Consider the following 18979-nt stretch of genomic DNA (forward strand, 5'->3'; position numbering starts at 1 on the left):
TTTTGATTGACAATTTTATTATGGTGTTTGATGACTTTTACTTTGCAATTTATGAGTTTTATACGGTTATATTTATGTTTTACGAAAAATGCTTTTTAAATGATGAATGACGTGTGCTTTTATTGTATTTTTATACACATTTTATGAATAATGAATGATTATTGACCTTGATTTTCTGCCACAGTTGCTGACAGTCTGCATGCTCTTACAAATAATATGTGCAGGTTTTGTCCTGAATACGATTTAAAATCAACAAGAACTTCATTCAAGCTACACTTTGAACATACTTTGAGGGGCTAACCTGTTGAAGACACGGTAGAAAACGCAAGAAAACACGCAGTAACTGTGCTTTAAAAGTGCATCTGGTGTTATTGCTGGCAGACGACAGGAAGTGAATTACCCCAACTCTCGCGGCTGAGTGGCTGAAATCTCGGGGTCGCAAGCTCACAAACAGAACTCAGTGGAATGAGATCTTGAGTTGGCATTCCAGTCTCTCTACTTTTATGATGTTTACATAACTTTCTATTTTGTCAGAAAAGAAAAAAGAAATCAGTCCTTGTGAATTCTCTATAATTTTCCTGCAAAATTACTGTTAATTAGGCACTACAGTGAGGCCAGAGGTGACTCCACTGTACCCCGCGGTGCCGAGCCTGTGCTCTGTCAAGCAGTTCTCCTGTGACAGTGGGGAGTGTGTTCACCTTGATCACAGATGTAACCTGCAGACAGACTGTGTGGATGGATCTGATGAAAAAGACTGTGGTAGGAAACAAATCTGCATCTAAAATCAAACTCAATAAGGAACGACTGATGCTTCCCCCAACATATTCTCTTTTCCAGTGGACTGCATCATGTCTCCATGGACAGCATGGAGGCAGTGCAGTGTGTCCTGTGGTCGGGGCTCCTTGTTCCGACAGAGGGACATACTGAGGGAGGCTCTACCAGGAGGTGCCTGTGATGGAACTCAGTTTGACAGCCGTCCCTGCTTCCCTCGTGCTTGTCCAGGTCTTCCCTCTTTCCACTGTTTTATGGAACCTCCACAGTTTGATGCATTTTCCCACAAGTGCTTAGTACTTCAGGTAACCACACCTGTGATCCTGTCATCCTGCAGTTGATGGCCATTGGTCTGACTGGACAGAGTGGTCAGAGTGTGACGTTCAGTGTGGAGGCGGTATCAGGCAGAGAAACAGGACATGCTCAGCTCCTCCTCCTAAAAATGGTGGACACAACTGCACTGGCAGGACTCTGCAGAGCCAAAGCTGCAACAACCAGCCCTGCACTACAGACACTGCCTCACAGACAGGTGAATTGAATCAGCTTACACTGTGTTGGGCACTATTTCTTTTTTTTTCACCCGAGGCCAACATATGGCCATCGGGTATTGTGAAGACCTGGCATCTGTCTGTCTGTGTGTGTGTGTGTGTGTGTGTGTGTGTGTGTGTGTGTGTGTGTGTGTGTGTGTGTGTGTGTGTGTGTGTGTGTGTGTGTGTGTGTGTGTGTGTGTGTGTGTGTGCGTGTAAAGAATAAATCCACTTCTATTACTGCCACAGATTTCAAATTCACAGGAAGCATTCTTGGGACACAGACCTTGGACAAGGTCAAAGATGGCTAACCTTAACATATTTTAAGAGGTTAAAAACACTCTGGTGCTGGGCATGTACAATGTAGGGAAAACCCGGTAACAGTCAACTGCCATTTGAAACCAAATTGTAGTTTTCAGGGGGACATTTGCCCATTAGGGAGTTTTTATGCTGATGTTAACATGTATCTGTGTAAGCAGGGATCTGCCCATGGTCTGTGGCGCTCTGTGCACCCAGTACCTACAGACCAACTGTCTGTTGAAAGGTTGCAGACTGTGACCAACCTTTTCTGAGCATGTGCAAGTTAAAGTTTCACCTGCTCACATTTAAAAAAAAAATACTATTTTTATTATTTGGCAGTTACATCAGCTTGTAAGTGTGGAAATGTTCACACAGTCTGAAATTTCAAGAGTTGAGGATGGAGTGTGTGCATATATCATTCAGATCCATGACTGTGTGCTGTGTCTTCATGCTGTGCTCTGCTGCTTGCCGAAAGCAATGATCTGTGGCTGGATGCCTGCTGAATGCAGCACCTCTGTAGGAAGGTGCAGAAAGAGGAAAACTAGCATTAGAATGGTTTTAGAGCAAAGTGCAACTTTATAGCATCCATCCATCCATTTTCTATACTGGGTTACTCCGATTAAGGAGTAACGGAGTATAGCCTGGAGCCTGTCCCAGCAGTCATAGGTCATGAGGCAGGGTACACCCTGGGCAGGACGCCAGTCTGTTGCAGGGTCCCATATAGACAGACAAACAAATTAACACCCGCACGCACACCTACAGTCAGTTTAAAGTTTCCAATTCAGACATGTGGAGAACATGCAAACTCCATACAGAAAAGGCAGGAACCTTTCGCAACCTTCTTGCTGTGGGGCGACAGTGTTAACTACTACACCACTGTGCCGCCCAAATTTATAACAGTATAACTTGATTATTAACAATAATAATTGTTCCACAACCTGTAGTTTTGAACTTTCAGAGTCAATGGACTGAATGATTTTCAGGTTTCCCTCAGTCACTATTGATGGGGAAAAGTATGCTATCATATTTATTTTTGTGCTTTCTGAGTTAATTACACCTGTTATTGAATCTCCTGTTTTAGTGTTGGTCATATTTAAATGTTTCATGTTCGAACTGTTCATAAATATGTTTGTAACCACCTCCACTTTCAGAAATGAGTGTGAATGCAGATTTCCAGGGGCAGCACAAAAACGTTTTGATGAGCGGGGGTGTGTTGTGTGTTGGGGGGTGTGGCTGGATATATTGGTGTTCTTTTCTTTTCTTTGCTCTTCAGGTGGCATGGAAACTGATTTGTCTGTGGAGAAGGTGCTGGCTGAAGAATCCTCACCCTCATCAACATCATGTGTAGCACCTGTGACGGGTGCTCACATGCAACCTTAAAGACTTTCAGCTGAAGCAGATAATTGGATGGCGTTCTGCATTTAAGTCATGTGTGATTCAAGCAGAACTGCCGGGAACTCGACCTTGTGATGTTCGTTTGTGAGACGCTGAGGACCGCGCCTGTGTTTGACACATCGAGCCCGTGAAGCAAGGAAGGGTGAGGACACATGCTGTCAGCACACATTAAAGGTAATTAAGTGTTTGACTAATTGTTGATAGTAACTTGGTGTTTTGTTACATAGTAGACTTGAATTGTGATGAGAATTGTGCAGCTTGCTTCTGACTGCTGTGGCGTGCAGATAAGTGATCCTCCACTTGTTATGAGAAGCTGCTCATTTGCATAAAGTTAAAAAAGATACAGACCTGAATGTGTTGCTGATAGCGTGTGTCTTTTGAAAGATATTGTTGTAACTGCTGACTTACCTCACCTCTTCTTTGCTTCACAGAGAGTCAGTTTGTTGTGTCCACCTGGGGGGTGTTTGGCGGTGGTAGTGGGTCCAGGAGCGCCGGGCTTTGATCCTTGCGGGCGCTGGAGAGCGTGCCAACAGTCACTCCACCAGAAGGACTTGTTTTTACACTTTTTATGCACAGCGGGTGTAATAAATATATTGTTTTTGGAACCGCTTTTCTGGTTATTTGTAGCGCTGGGTTCTGTCTGACGCAGGTCCGCTCCTCAACCCGCGTCGACACATAACAGGGTGTTCCATTTAAATAACATCTAAAAAGTAAAACATCAAAAATTACAGCCCTAAACTATTTGTCCTCATAGTAATACAATATTATTGTAATTCAAATTCCTAAGTGACATATAATTATCAGGATGGATGGTCAGGAATTGCTGGACACAAATGCACGGCTCAAATAGACGGCTCTTGTTGTAAAAAGGCTTTACTTGTGTGGATAGCAGAGGTCAGTACACAAATAGGCAGACAAGAAAAAGCAGCAGTACAAAAATCATCAGGCAGTCGGCGTGGTCGAGGCAACAGGCTAGAGGTCAGGTACGCACATTTGAGGCAAGAAGAATCATATATTGCAAGTAGGGCTCAAAACTCAATGCCGTATGTGTGAGAGAGAGAGAAAGAGAGATGGATTGGGGGGGGGTGGGGGGGGGTGCTAGACTGAAACCCAGTTAAATGCTTATTATTATTATTATCCCCCCGTATGGAATACAGGCGGGATACAACGATCATCATGTCAGTTCGTACGTTTTTGCTTGTTTGCATGATATCTCAAGAACCATCAATTTCATTCATTTTTTGCATAATGTTGTACTTGGGTGATCCCCCAACACTAGTTGATTACATTCACCTTGCTGTCAATTTCAGGGTCACAGTGAGATATTCAAGATATTGCCATTGACACCCTTGTTAGCATGATATCTCAAGAACCATTTGACCAATTTCATTCATATTTAGTGTGAGGGTGTACTTGGGTGATCCCCTGGCACTTTGTATTATTGATTTGTGGGGACCGGGGAGATATGCCGTCTCTACTCTTACTAAAATAGCGTGCACACAAAGACAACAGAAAATGACACTGAGAATATACTGGAAGCCAACAAATAGGACCCTTCTTTCAGCGTTTTCACAGATACCCCTAAATTTGACGCCTTAAAGCGTCAGGTTAAACTTTAAGTTTGTCAAAAATAAAGGATGAATGAATGAATGCCACGTGGTAGCTTAGCTCAAATGGACACACAGTATTAATAGACACTTAAACACTCCATTTAGTTAAAACAGAATATTTCAACATCAACATCTTGGTAATGTTTTTTACATTACCAAAATCTTTTCCGGATGCCCCCTGGACGCCTCGCTGGAGAGGTGTTCTGGGGAGGAGGCCCCGGGGAAGACCCATGACACGCTGGAAGGATTACATCTCTCGGCTGCCTTGGGAACGCCTGTGTGGATCGTGAGGTCTGGGCGGCTTTGCTTGAGCTGCTGCCCCTTTGACCCGACTCCGGATAAAGCGGAAGAAAATGGATGGATGGATGTATGGCTTGTCACTGTTCAGCTTTGTTTATTTTGTTTATCGGTTTAAAAGTTATCGGACAAAAATTCATCGGAAGATAATTAGTCCAATGATGGTGTTTAAAGTTATCTTAAAAGATAATCCGATAATGAAAACATTATCTTTGATAATTATCTGTTATCGGATTATCAGAACTGTGCCCACCACTGGTAACTAAGTTAATTTTCCAAGGAGTAATCAGTAATTGGATTACTTTTTCAAAGTAACTGTGGCAACACTGATAGGCACAGGTTTTACACCAGATGCTCTTCCTGGTGCAACTCCACATTACATGGAGAAATGTGGCAGGGTTTGAACTTTCTGCATTTAAACCAAGTTCACTAACCACATGGCCACCACCCCTGCCACTTAGAGCACCTATAACAAATTTTTACGATCTAAATGAATCACACTTTGATCAGTTTTGTTTTGATAACACTTACTTGGTTGGTTAATAGTGTTTTTTGTGACAAGTTTTGAATGGTTTAAACATCAGCACCAGGTATATTTTCAATTGCACCAATGAAAAATAATGCTATCAGCACATCCGCAGCACTCAAATCAGCCTAAAGGTAAAAATAATGTTCCCTGACATGAGGAATAAAAACAAAATAAAATAAAAATATAAAAGCAGCCTTGTTCATGTTTCCTGCAAGTCCACACTGAAGTCCAACAAAATACTTTTCTTCTACAAATAACTTGCTTTATATAATGGCTGAGTGGATCCTTGTCATTTGATTGATGCTTTGTATGTGACATGAAATGGATTAATCATCCCATTTGTGTTGCATTGCATTGGGAGTGCAATTTGGTTCCATTTAGAGTGCAAATTTGGTTCCATACGTTTGGTACCATTGCACTCTGCGCGTGCACACACACACACACACACACACACACACACACACCGGTTGTGTGAGCATGCACACGTGCGGGACGACACAAGCGAGATGATTTCATTGTGCTAACTGACGGAGCTAATTCTTGTAACACACATCCACACACAAAATCCACTCCGCTGTAAGCCATCTGGATGCATGAAGAGCTGTTCAGATGAAAACCTGACGTGATTTTTGGCTAGACTGAGTAACTACACAAAGTCTTTTTTTCTGGAAGTCCGAAGTCAGTACACAGGATCACCGGACTACACGTCACAATTTGGACTTTAGCAGCAGTGGAACACCAAAATGTAAGTCCCTTTTCTGTTGTTTATAAATTAATAAAATATCAAATGACAAGGATCTATTTTAGCCATTATATAAAATAAATAATGAATGTTTTTACATTGTCGAGAAGCTTGAATCTTCATCTGGACTGGGTTGCTTGACGCGAGGATGTTTTGCTTCAAATTGCAGAAGCTTCCTCAGCTAAAATTCTTGCTCTGTTAGACTGACTTCTGTCTGACCCTTGTCAAGAAGAACAAACAGAAGCCACAAAAGCTGGAGTTTTAAACCTAACCAGACGCCTCCTACCGAGAGGCAGACTGCTATTGGCTAGTGATTAAACAATTGCTTTAATTAGCACCTATTGTGCACTAGTTAGCACCCTCCTAATGACAGGGTAGCTGTCTTTCCTAACGATGGGACTGACGCCTCTCCTGATGGCGTGAATGACTCATTACCATGAACAAAAGACTGAAACTGCTTTGATCTGAGTACCCCATTGTAAACAGGGGGCAAAGCGTGTCTCAGACCCCCTCCCCGGTTAAGGCTGGGTTTCAACTGTTTCATGTAGAATGCCTCCTTCACACCTCTCTGTTTTTACATTCTTTCAATGGCATGAATATTTAATTATGTGAAAGCTGGAACATACCATTCAACGAGGTGAAATATTCGTACCACTGAACTCATAAATATTCATTATTTGTATATTACTGTCATTGATATATCTGTTGGGTGAGGAATTTGTATGTAAGCTATAGTGCAGGTTTTGTGCTGAATCACTTCAATTAAATTATCACGTCAATTAAATAGTCACATGGAGCTCTTACAAGTTTAAAACAGTGTAAAAAATGTTTAATTCATGATGATTTTCATTCAGATTTTAATGTTCAACTAGTGCATTGCCCGCGGGGATCCACGGGCTCTAGATCAGGTACAGTATACAAAGTAGGTAGCTGACATTTTTTTCAAAGGTGGCAATAAATTATGCAAAGTTTCTATAATAACTTGGAATGGCATGTGAGTCCAGAATGTAGTTATCAACATCCACTGTTCAGTGTTGGTAGCTAATATCCGTAGTTTCTCCAAAAATATGAGTCTTATCTGTGTTCCATTTTGGCAGCGTTCATCCTTGACTTAAAATACATCAAGCATATGAAATGCCAAATGTCAGCTCTCCACATGTCCGCGTTCAAAGGTACACACACACACACACACACACACACACACACACACACACACACACACACACACACACACACACACACACACACACACACACACACACACACACACACACACACACACACACACAGGGCACTTGGCTTTTAATATATACAGTTGTGCCCAAAAATTAACATATCCTGGCAGAATTTTTGATTTATTGGCCATTTTTCACAATATATGAATGATAACACAAAAACATTTGTTTCCACTCATGGTTAGTGGTTTGGTGAAGCCATTCATTGTTAAACAGCTGTGTTACTCTTCTTAAATCATAACAACAACAGAAACTACCCCAAGTTATAAATAATTTGAGGTGGGGCCGCTTTGAGTGACAACTCGTGTGCCAGGTCCAGATTCCTGCTAGCACAGGTCACTATCAGAGGCTGACAGGTGCTCTGGACTCATCTGTATTTGTTGTTTCTGAGCAATTTATTACAAATCTCAGAAAACATGGCTTGCTGTGTGACTAATTGTATTGGTTGGTACTGTTACCACTGGTTAGCAGGAATCCATACATTTGGTGACACTAGTTCCACTCTTGATAAGGGTACAGAGAAACGAGGCTGACAAATATTCATTCATATTATGCTTTTCAAAGTCCGCACCCAAGCCACACATTATGAAAACCACAGCTCAGGTCTGGGAATCCAAAATCTACTTAAAAATAAACAAGATGAACCAAACTGTTCAAGGGTAACTTTTGGTACACATGTTTATTTAATTAAACATGCAACATTTCACTTAAATGAATAATAGGTCTCATTTGGTCTGCATAGGTCCCATAATATTACCAGCAGCATACAGTGGGGGGGTTCAAAACAAGAAATCTATGATCAGCAGTAGTACTCAGTCTTATGGTGACTAAAAGCTACAGAGTAATGTGTCCATCATCATCAGTATCATCATCATCCTGCTGTCCATGTGTCCATCTGTCTGTCAGCCATACACGATACTTTAAGAGTGTCATTCATATGAGGTTGTCATTTGTCTCTCTGGTTCATGCGCACACAATGAGTAAACAAACATTTAGGTCGCACAAACACAATGACAACAGGCTTAGCGTCTGGACAGGTCGCCTCCTGTGAACACACAAATAATGAAAAGCAGTCAGTGAGGAAGTTATTTCCAGTAGTTTAAAAAAAACATACTCCTTTTACTTGATAACATAAAATAGTGCACCTGTTGTCGCTTCATATTATACAGCATATTCAAAATGCTAAATAAAGACAGTGTGAAGATTTTGATTCATCCAGGTGGAAGATGTTTTGTCAAAAGCAAGCGGACATCTTGTTCCCTCTTAGGTCTGAAGAAGTGGTTAACGCTTTGAAGACTAAACAAGTCCAGTCTCACTGTTTTTTTTTTTTTTTTGTACTACGGTCAACAGTATAACATGTAAGGGCCTGTCCTCTACCCTGCATGAAGTGGTGCTCGATGCATCATGTGTCATTCCACCTGACAGTCATTTTCACACTCAGTGCGTGGTTGCCTTCTACACCAAATAACCTGACTTAGTTAATTAGCAGTGGGTGCAGCAGGGAGAAGTGGAAAATGTGTAGGACAGGTGATCTCCAGGAGCAGGGTTGATGACCTCTAGCCAAGAATGTGTGCACCATTTTAGGTACAGCTATGTCTCTCCCTGCATCAGTACTTAGTATCTGTGAACCAAGCGAGCAGCAGGGACACTAATCAGGTGTACTACACCATCACATTTTTCCTGTCCTTTGCCCCAGATGTTAACAGATGACGCATGTGCACAGACCCACATATGCTGTGTAAATTTCTCTTTTGCAAATGCAGACTTTTTGAAATGATTCCTGGTGTATTTTGGTACAAACATACTGTACCAGTCAAATGTTTGGACACAAAACCATGCTTACATGTCCAAACATTTGAATTGGTACTGCATACCATGTGTACCATTTTGAAGTATGTCCACTGTCTTCCTCGAGTTTTCCAAACAAGATCTTCAGTTACCAGCATCCAGCTGCCTCATGGGATTGTGTTGTGTCATCAGTTTGTGCACGATAGGTTAGTAGATCATCCAGGTACTGTAGGACTACTGGTAATGCACACTGAGTATTCGGATACCCTCTGGATTCTGAGGTATTGCTTTTGCGTACTAAATATATCTTATGAGAATTCACATGTAGCCTTAGCCTTTCAAAGCTTTCTCCATTTCAGCATTATTATTTTTCAAAATATTTGCGCAGGTACCTGTCAATCCTAATATTGCACATTTAAAGTGTAAACTGTGTTGGTAAAAAGCATCACAGACTGCGCATTGTAGAGAAACCGAAAAACACACAAAAATAACAGCACAAATACACAACATCAGCCAACTCAATGGTGGGAATAAGATTCGAGCCATCAATACACATGCCCAACCAGTTATCAGATACCCAGCTGGGATAATAAGTTGGCCACAGGAGGAGACAGATGCCACTGATGTCAAGACACAAAATCTTCTTTCTCATAATGCACAGAGGTTTAAACCCAAAGTCCAGAACCCTGAGGCTCTATGAGCAATGGGAATAGGGAGGGCAAGGATTACTGAGTGCCAGAGCCACAATCCAGGAAGAGACAACAGCTACAACAGTGCCTCAGACAGATGAAGACAGACAGTGATAAGGAACAGAAGGTGGAGATTTTATGGAAGACCAAGCCACTCCATGGGATGTATCATTGACAGACAGAGGATGTGTCTGACATCATGAAGTCTTACCAGTGACAAGAAAAGGCCGGCCTAATGGACAGCATAGAGGCCTTGATCATGGCAGCACAAGAACATGCCCTAAGCACCAGATCCATAGAGGCAGGTGTCTACCACAGCTAATAGGTACGGTACGTAAACCTTACGTACCGGCCCGGGCTTTACGTTCTCAGGGTGCAGGACTACTTTGTGTCCCTAAGGTGAATAAGAAGTCTGCGGGTCACAGAGCTTTCTCTTTCGTGCCCCTGTTCTGTGGAATGATCTCCCTGCGTCAATAAAACAATTAGATTCTGTGGAGACTTTCAAGTCTAGACTTAAGACACACTTATTTTCCTTTTCATATGGTTAGCATACTGGTGCAGTTTTGTTTTATGCTTTTTACTCTTTTAATTCATGTTATTAGTAATTGAAGTGGGCCGCGGCCTCAACTTCACCTAAATTCTGGGTCTTTTAGTGAAGCTTAGGGCTAGCGGCCGGCAATCACCTTAGTATTTCTTCTGTTTTTCTTGTTGATTAATACTGGCAAATTATATAGTATTTTTTGTCTTTCTGATGCCTGATTCTGTTTTTTCTCTGTTTAAGGTGCAGCTCCATCCAGAGATGGGAGTTGTGTTTGTGTTGGCGATCCTCCTGTCCTGTGCACCAACAGCAATTCTTGTATATTCGTCCGTGAATTGTTCTGTGAATTATTTCTGTAATTTATGTTTGTAGCATGGCCCAAGCAGAGGGTCACCCCTTTGAGTCTGGTCTGCTTGAGGTTTCTTCCTCAGAGGGAGTTTTTCCTTACCACTGTTGCTCTGGGGGTTGGTAAGGTTAGACCTTACCTGTGTGAAGCGCCTTGAGGCAACTCTGTTGTGATTTGGCGCTATATAAAGGAAATAAATTGAAAATAAATTGAAAATTGTGCAAATACGCCCTAGAGACAATCCAGCATACAGCAGCAGGATGCAAGATGCAAGCTGGGACAGCAGACCCTGAGAGGCACAACCAAGTGTTGGGAATCATGTACAGGAACTTCTGCACTGCATATGGATTAGAGATTCCCCGGTTGAGAATGACAGGGCTAAGGACTTGTGGATCATCAAATTCCAAACATACAAGCAGCTGCTGGCCAACCAACCAGACAGAGTGGTGGTTGACAAGGGAAAGAAGACCACAGTTGTGATCGATGTGGTAGTCCCAGCTGACAGCAACATCCGAAACGAGGAGTATGAGAAAATTGAGAGGTACCAGGGGCTGAAGGAACTGGAGCAGATGTGGAAGGTAAAATCAAAGTGGTCCCAGTGGTAATAGGAGCAAGAGGACCTGTAACACCCAAACTGGAAGAATGGCTCGAGCAGATTCCAGGCTCAATATCAGAGGTCTAAGTCCAGAAGAGTGGAGTCCTAGGAACAGCTAAGATACTGTACTGAACAAACTCCCAGAGCTCTGGCAGACGACCCGAGCTTGAGGAACAAACACACAATACCCCATAATGACAATGTGAAAAGGTTGTTGTTTTTTTTAGATTTTGCAAATTTATTAAAAATAAAAAACTAAGGGCCCAGAGGAGGGTTTTCTTTCACCAAAACATTAAATCTAGGCTTGCATCTCAGACGTACCTTCTGGCAAATTTTAGCTGAAGTTTCAAGTCTTCTTTTTAATAAATCCCTCCTTTGTGCCATTTCATCATGAAGGTGTACAACTGGGGATACAAAATGCAAAAAATGCACTATGCACAATTTCTCCAATCACAGCCACAGAAGCCTGTAACTTGGTGTTGGTGTCTTTCCTCACTCTTCTTCTTGCACAGTCACTCAGTTTTTGAGAAGTGTCTACTCCACACAGATTTACCATAGAGTGCCATACTGTTTGTATTTCTTCATAACTGATGTAAATAAAGTTCAAGACACATTTATTTATATTGAGAAGCCTGATTTACTTTTTGTATTTGAAATGCTATAAACAAATTAAAATATGTGAAATACTAAGGGGCTGAATACTTTTGCAACCCACTCTATGTATGTACAGATCTGATCACATGGGGGCGGGACAGCCAGGTCTGATTGCACACAGCACAGGGAGGTGCCTGTCAGCTGATCGCAGCACACTGACAGCTGGATGACGGCTGAGTGCACAGATTAAAAACACAGAAACCACCGCCAGGACAGTTATATAAATATTTCCAACAATACCTACATACGCAATTATATAACAAATAATTAAAATGAATGACTACATAACACAGAGAGTGACCCAGTCTAGGTGCTGAACAGACAGGGAGGTGTGTCTGCTCACAGCGGCTGTTGTTGTCCTGTAAAGGTGCGGAAAAATGCCTGAACTCAAAAGGACATAAAAGTTTGTTTTTTTTTTTTTTAAGAGAAAAAGCACCCTGATAACTGACTAAATGGCATTTGTTATGGCGTATTTCTGCTGATACATGACTGAAAGTGGTGTATTTGTCACACTGTTGGCTTGTGCGGTGTTTTGCTGTATCTGTTAATTTTGGCTCTCTGTTGGGACTGTTTACACAGAGACTGCTACCTGCTGCTTTGGACTTTGAACTAATAGTCTTTTTCAAGACTTTTTTACTTTTTTATTTTTTTTTTTTTACTTTTTTACTTGACTCTACTGGTGGTCGGCTCTCACTGCGGTATTGTATCACTTCTTATTCCGGAGCACAGCGGTGTTTTTCTGTATCTGTTAGCTGTTTGATCTGCGCAGTTAGATTGATCTAGTTATCTAGATTACGATTTGTTTCCCAGTGTAATCTTTACGTGCCTTAACTAAAGCACTCCTTCTGCTGAATCACCTCTAAATTATTTACACATTATTCGCTTTGCGTGTTTTTAGGAATCCGCTAGCTTAGCGTAGCTACTAGCTCTTAGCCGATTTAGCATGGCGGCTTCTCCTGTCTCTCCCGCACTTTTCTGCTCTGGGTGTGAAATGTTTAGTTATTCCTCGGCCTCCTTTAGCAGTAATGGTACTTGTAATAAGTGTAGCTTATTCGTAGCTTTGGAGGCCAGGCTGGGCGAATTGGAGACTCGGCTCCGCACCGTGGAAAATTCTACAGCTAGCAAGGCCCCTGTAGTCGGTGCGGACCAAGGTAGCTTAGCCGCCGTTAGTTCCCCCCTGGCAGATCCCGAGCAGCCGGGAAAGCAGGCCGACTGGGTGACTGTGAGGAGGAAGCGTAGCCCTAAACAGAAGCCCCGTGTACACCGCCAACCCGTTCACATCTTTAACCGTTTTTCCCCACTCGACGATACACCCGCCGAGGATCAAACTCTGGTTATTGGCGACTCTGTTTTGAGAAATGTGAAGTTAGCGACACCAGCAACCATAGTCAATTGTCTTCCGGGGGCCAGAGCAGGCGACATTGAAGGAAATTTGAAACTGCTGGCTAAGGCTAAGCGTAAATTTGGTAAGATTGTAATTCACGTCGGCAGTAATGACACCCGGTTACGCCAATCGGAGGTCACTAAAATTAACATTGAATCGGTGTGTAACTTTGCAAAAACAATGTCGGACTCTGTAGTTTTCTCTGGGCCCCTCCCCAATCAGACCGGGAGTGACATGTTTAGCCGCATGTTCTCCTTGAATTGCTGGCTGTCTGAGTGGTGTCCAAAAAATGAGGTGGGCTTCATAGATAATTGGCAAAGCTTCTGGGGAAAACCTGGTCTTGTTAGGAGAGACGGCAGCCATCCCACTTTGGATGGAGCAGCTCTCATTTCTAGAAATCTGGCCAATTTTCTTAAATCCTCCAAACCGTGACTATCCAGGGTTGGGACCAGGAAGCAGAGTTGTAGTCTTACACACCTCTCTGCAGCTTCTCTCCCCCTGCCATCCCCTCATTACCCCATCCCCGTAGAGACGGTGCCTGCTCCCAGACTACCAATAACCAGCAAAAATCTATTTAAGCATAAAAATTCAAAAAGAAAAAATAATATAGCACCTTCAACTGCACCACAGACTAAAACAGTTAAATGTGGTCTATTAAACATTAGGTCTCTCTCTTCTAAGTCCCTGTTGGTAAATGATATAATAATTGATCAACATATTGATTTATTCTGCCTAACAGAAACCTGGTTACAGCAGGATGAATATGTTAGTTTAAATGAGTCAACACCCCCGAGTCACACTAACTGTCAGAATGCTCGTAGCACGGGCCGGGGTGGAGGATTAGCAGCAATCTTCCATTCCAGCTTATTAATTAATCCAAAACCCAGACAGAGCTTTAATTCATTTGAAAGCTTGTCTCTTAGTCTTGTCCATCCAAATTGGAAGTCCCAAAAACCAGTTTTATTTGTTATTATCTATCGTCCACCTGGTCGTTACTGTGAGTTTCTCTGTGAATTTTCAGACCTTTTGTCTGACTTAGTGCTTAGCTCAGATAAGATAATTATAGTGGGCGATTTTAACATCCACACAGATGCTGAGAATGACAGCCTCAACACTGCATTTAATCTATTATTAGACTCTATTGGCTTTGCTCAAAAAGTAAATGAGTCCACCCACCACTTTAATCATATCTTAGATCTTGTTCTGACTTATGGTATGGAAATAGAAGACTTAACAGTATTCCCTGATAACTCCCTTCTGTCTGATCATTTCTTAATAACATTTACATTTACTCTGATGGACTACCCAGCAGTGGGGAATAAGTTTCATTACACTAGAAGTCTTTCAGAAAGCGCTGTAACTAGGTTTAAGGATATGATTCCTTCTTTATGTTCTCTAATGCCATATACCAACACAGTGCAGAGTAGCTACCTAAACTCTGTAAGGGAGATAGAGTATCTCGTCAATAGTTTTACATCCTCATTGAAGACAACTTTGGATGCTGTAGCTCCTCTGAAAAAGAGAGCTTTAAATCAGAAGTGTCTGACTCCGTGGTATAACTCACAAACTCGTAGCTTAAAGCAGATAACCCGTAAGTTGGAGAGGAAATGGCGTCTCACTAATTTAGAAGATCTTCACTTAGCCTGGAAAAAGAGTCTGTTGCTCTATAAAAAAGCCCTTCGTAAAGCTAGGACATCTTTCTACTCATCACTAATTGAAGAAAATAAGAACAACCCCAGGTTTCTTTTCAGCACTGTAGCCAGGCTGACAAAGAGTCAGAGCTCTATTGAGCTGAGTATTCCATTAACTTTAACTAGTAATGACTTCATGACTTTCTTTGCTAACAAAATTTTAACTATTAGAGAAAAAATTACTCATAACCATCCCAAAGACGTATCGTTATCTTTGGCTGCTTTCAGTGATGCCGGTATTTGGTTAGACTCTTTCTCTCCGATTGTTCTGTCTGAGTTATTCTCATTAGTTACTTCATCCAAACCATCAACATGTTTATTAGACCCCATTCCTACCAGGCTGCTCAAGGAAGCCCTACCATTATTTAATGCTTCGATCTTAAATATGATCAATCTATCTTTGTTAGTTGGCTATGTACCACAGGCTTTTAAGGTGGCAGTAATTAAACCATTACTTAAAAAGCCATCACTTGACCCAGCTATCTTAGCTAATTATAGGCCAATCTCCAACCTTCCTTTTCTCTCAAAAATTCTTGAAAGGGTAGTTGTAAAACAGCTAACTGATCATCTGCAGAGGAATGGTCTATTTGAAGAGTTTCAGTCAGGTTTTAGAATTCATCATAGTACAGAAACAGCATTAGTGAAGGTTACAAATGATCTTCTTATGGCCTCGGACAGTGGACTCATCTCTGTGCTTGTTCTGTTAGATCTCAGTGCTGCTTTTGATACTGTTGACCATAAAATTTTATTACAGAGATTAGAGCATGCCATAGGTATTAAAGGCACTGCGCTGCGGTGGTTTGAATCATATTTGTCTAATAGATTACAATTTGTTCATGTAAATGGGGAATCTTCTTCACAGACTAAAGTTAATTATGGAGTTCCACAAGGTTCTGTGCTAGGACCAATTTTATTCACTTTATACATGCTTCCCTTAGGCAGTATTATTAGACGGTATTGCTTAAATTTTCATTGTTACGCAGATGATACCCAGCTTTATCTATCCATGAAGCCAGAGGACACACACCAATTAGCTAAACTGCAGGATTGTCTTACAGACATAAAGACATGGATGACCTCTAATTTCCTGCTTTTAAACTCAGATAAAACTGAAGTTATTGTACTTGGCCCCACAAATCTTAGAAACATGGTGTCTAACCAGATCCTTACTCTGGATGGCATTACCCTGACCTCTAGTAATACTGTGAGAAATCTTGGAGTCATTTTTGATCAGGATATGTCATTCAAAGTGCATATTAAACAAATATGTAGGACTGCTTTTTTGCATTTACGCAATATCTCTAAAATCAGAAAGGTCTTGTCTCAGAGTGATGCTGAAAAACTAATTCATGCATTTATTTCCTCTAGGCTGGACTATTGTAATTCATTATTATTAGGTTGTCCTAAAAGTTCCCTAAAAAGCCTTCAGTTAATTCAAAATGCTGCAGCTAGAGTACTGACGGGGACTAGAAGGAGAGAGCATATCTCACCCATATTGGCCTCTCTTCATTGGCTTCCTGTTAATTCTAGAATAGAATTTAAAATTCTTCTTCTTACTTATAAGGTTTTGAATAATCAGGTCCCATCTTATCTTAGGGACCTCGTAGTACCATATTACCCCAATAGAGCGCTTCGCTCTCAGACTGCAGGCTTACTTGTAGTTCCTAGGGTTTGTAAGAGTAGAATGGGAGGCAGAGCCTTCAGCTTTCAGGCTCCTCTCCTGTGGAACCAGCTCCCAATTCAGATCAGGGAGACAGACACCCTCTCTACTTTTAAGATTAGGCTTAAAACTTTCCTTTTTGCTAAAGCTTATAGTTAGGGCTGGATCAGGTGACCCTGAACCATCCCTTAGTTATGCTGCTATAGACGTAGACTGCTGGGGGGTTCCCATGATGCACTGTTTCTTTTTCTTTTTGCTCTGTATGCACCACTCTGCATTTAATCATTAGTGATCGATCTCTGCTCCCCTCCACAGCATGTCTTTTTCCTGGTTCTCTCCCTCAGCCCCAACCAGTCCCAGCAGAAGACTGCCCCTCCCTGAGCCTGGTTCTGCTGGAGGTTTCTTCCTGTTAAAAGGGAGTTTTTCCTTCCCACTGTAGCCAAGTGCTTGCTCACAGGGGGTCGTTTTGACCGTTGGGGTTTTACATAATTATTGTATGGCCTTGCCTTACAATATAAAGCGCCTTGGGGCAACTGTTTGTTGTGATTTGGCGCTATATAAAAAAAATTGATTGATTGATTGATTGATTGTCATATAGTCCTGCAGTGCCACTCACAGAAGACGTGTATCCTGTTAGACAGACGTGACATTCAGATTGCCTGCTGCATGTCCACATGATCTCAGTCCCTCATGTCATTGTCACTGTCTTGCCTCACAATCACTGTCTTGCGTCACAGTCGTCAGCTGTGTCACAGTCGTCAGCTGCGTCACAGTCGTCAGCTGCGTCACAGTCGTCAGTCTGAGCTGCGTGTCGTCAGAGAGCGAGCTGCAAAAAGTTTGTACCTGAGTTTTTGTGCCTCAGAGGTGGTGTTTGTAGTTGCCATCTGCCACGCTGGTGTTTGCCAACCCGGACAGTGGGAATACCACCTCAACCGGCAACTTAGCCCCGCGGCTGGACAGCAACAACGTCCGAGGCCCGCCCAATGTGGTGAATTCACCGAGGCCGCGCGGTGCGTCATTGAAGCTGCTCGTCACAAATGTCACTTCCCCACGGCCTTGTGCAGCCACCGCAGATCCATCAGCGCGGAAACACCGAGGCCGCGCGGCACCAGTGCAGCGCAGATCCATCCTGGTGACAAACAACGCAGGCTGTTAACATCGGCGATCGCCAAGCAGCCCATAAGCCGACCATGGGGCCTAAGAAGGTTCTGATGGTGGAGGAAGGTGACGATATTAAAAAATCTCTGGACTTTCTATCAGAGGAGATTTCTGTTGTGAAGCAGCAACAGAAATCAATCATGGATCTGGTGGAGGAGGTGAAGGCTCCAGAATGCTGAGAAAGACCGGCGTCTGGTGCAGCTGGAAAATAGAGTGGCTGAATTGGAGCAGTACACCAGAGTCAACGACGTCATCATCACCAGTCTTCACATCAAGCGGAGGGGATCCCAGTGAACAGGAGGTCAGCTCTGTGGAAAAACAGGTTGCTGATTTCCTCCTATCTAAAGGTATAGAAATGGATTTAAATAACATTGAAGCGTGCCACCCTCTGCCCCGGAGAAATGACGGTGATAAACGAACCGTCATCATGAGATTCATCAACAGAAAACACAAAACAGCACTGTTAAAACAAGGAAGAAAACTGAAAGGGACAAACGTATTCATCAATGAACATCTCACCAAACGGAACACCGACATCACCAGGAAAGCACGCTTCTTAAAGAAACAGGGAAAAATCCAGCACACATGGACTTCAAACTGTAAAATATTCATCAAACTGAACAGATCACCAGAACAAGCAAAAGTCATGGCAATAAGGAACATCGAGGAGCTGGACAAATATGAACAATAGGTATGAGGACTCAAACACAACACAGCACCATGATGCAGACTGGAGCAACCCACTCATCCACATCATCTACACCCGGAGACAAGAGAGACATAATGACTAAGGATAATGATCTGATCTGTTTATTTCTGCCCAGGAGCTCTGTCTAGATACATTTAATTATAATAATTCTGCTAACCGCCCCTTCGAATCTCAAAATGATCCTGATACCTTTTTCAGTGAGAATATTGTGAGACAGTGCAAATATTTTACAGAAGAACAATTCAAAAATTATAAAATCAATGATGAAGATTTTTCAATTATACATTTCAACAGCAGAAGTCTTTCTCGTAATCTGTCCACTATTAATGATTGTTTGAAAACATCCAAAAAAGTTTTTCAG

General features: G+C 42.2%; 1 protein-coding gene across 1 annotated transcript in view; it reads right to left on the reverse strand.

Annotated features, from left to right (window-relative positions):
• Positions 1-8200: 8200 nt before the first annotated feature.
• scospondin (subcommissural organ spondin) overlaps positions 8201-18979 on the reverse strand; it is an 852118-nt gene continuing 841339 nt past the window's right edge. The window contains 1 exon segment of the mRNA XM_034168739.1: positions 8201-8451. Coding sequence (XP_034024630.1) covers positions 8429-8451 — 23 coding nt within the window. The 3' untranslated portion in view covers positions 8201-8428.

Source organism: Thalassophryne amazonica, chromosome 1, assembly GCF_902500255.1.
Source record: "Thalassophryne amazonica chromosome 1, fThaAma1.1, whole genome shotgun sequence".
Lineage (NCBI taxonomy): Eukaryota > Metazoa > Chordata > Actinopteri > Batrachoidiformes > Batrachoididae > Thalassophryne > Thalassophryne amazonica.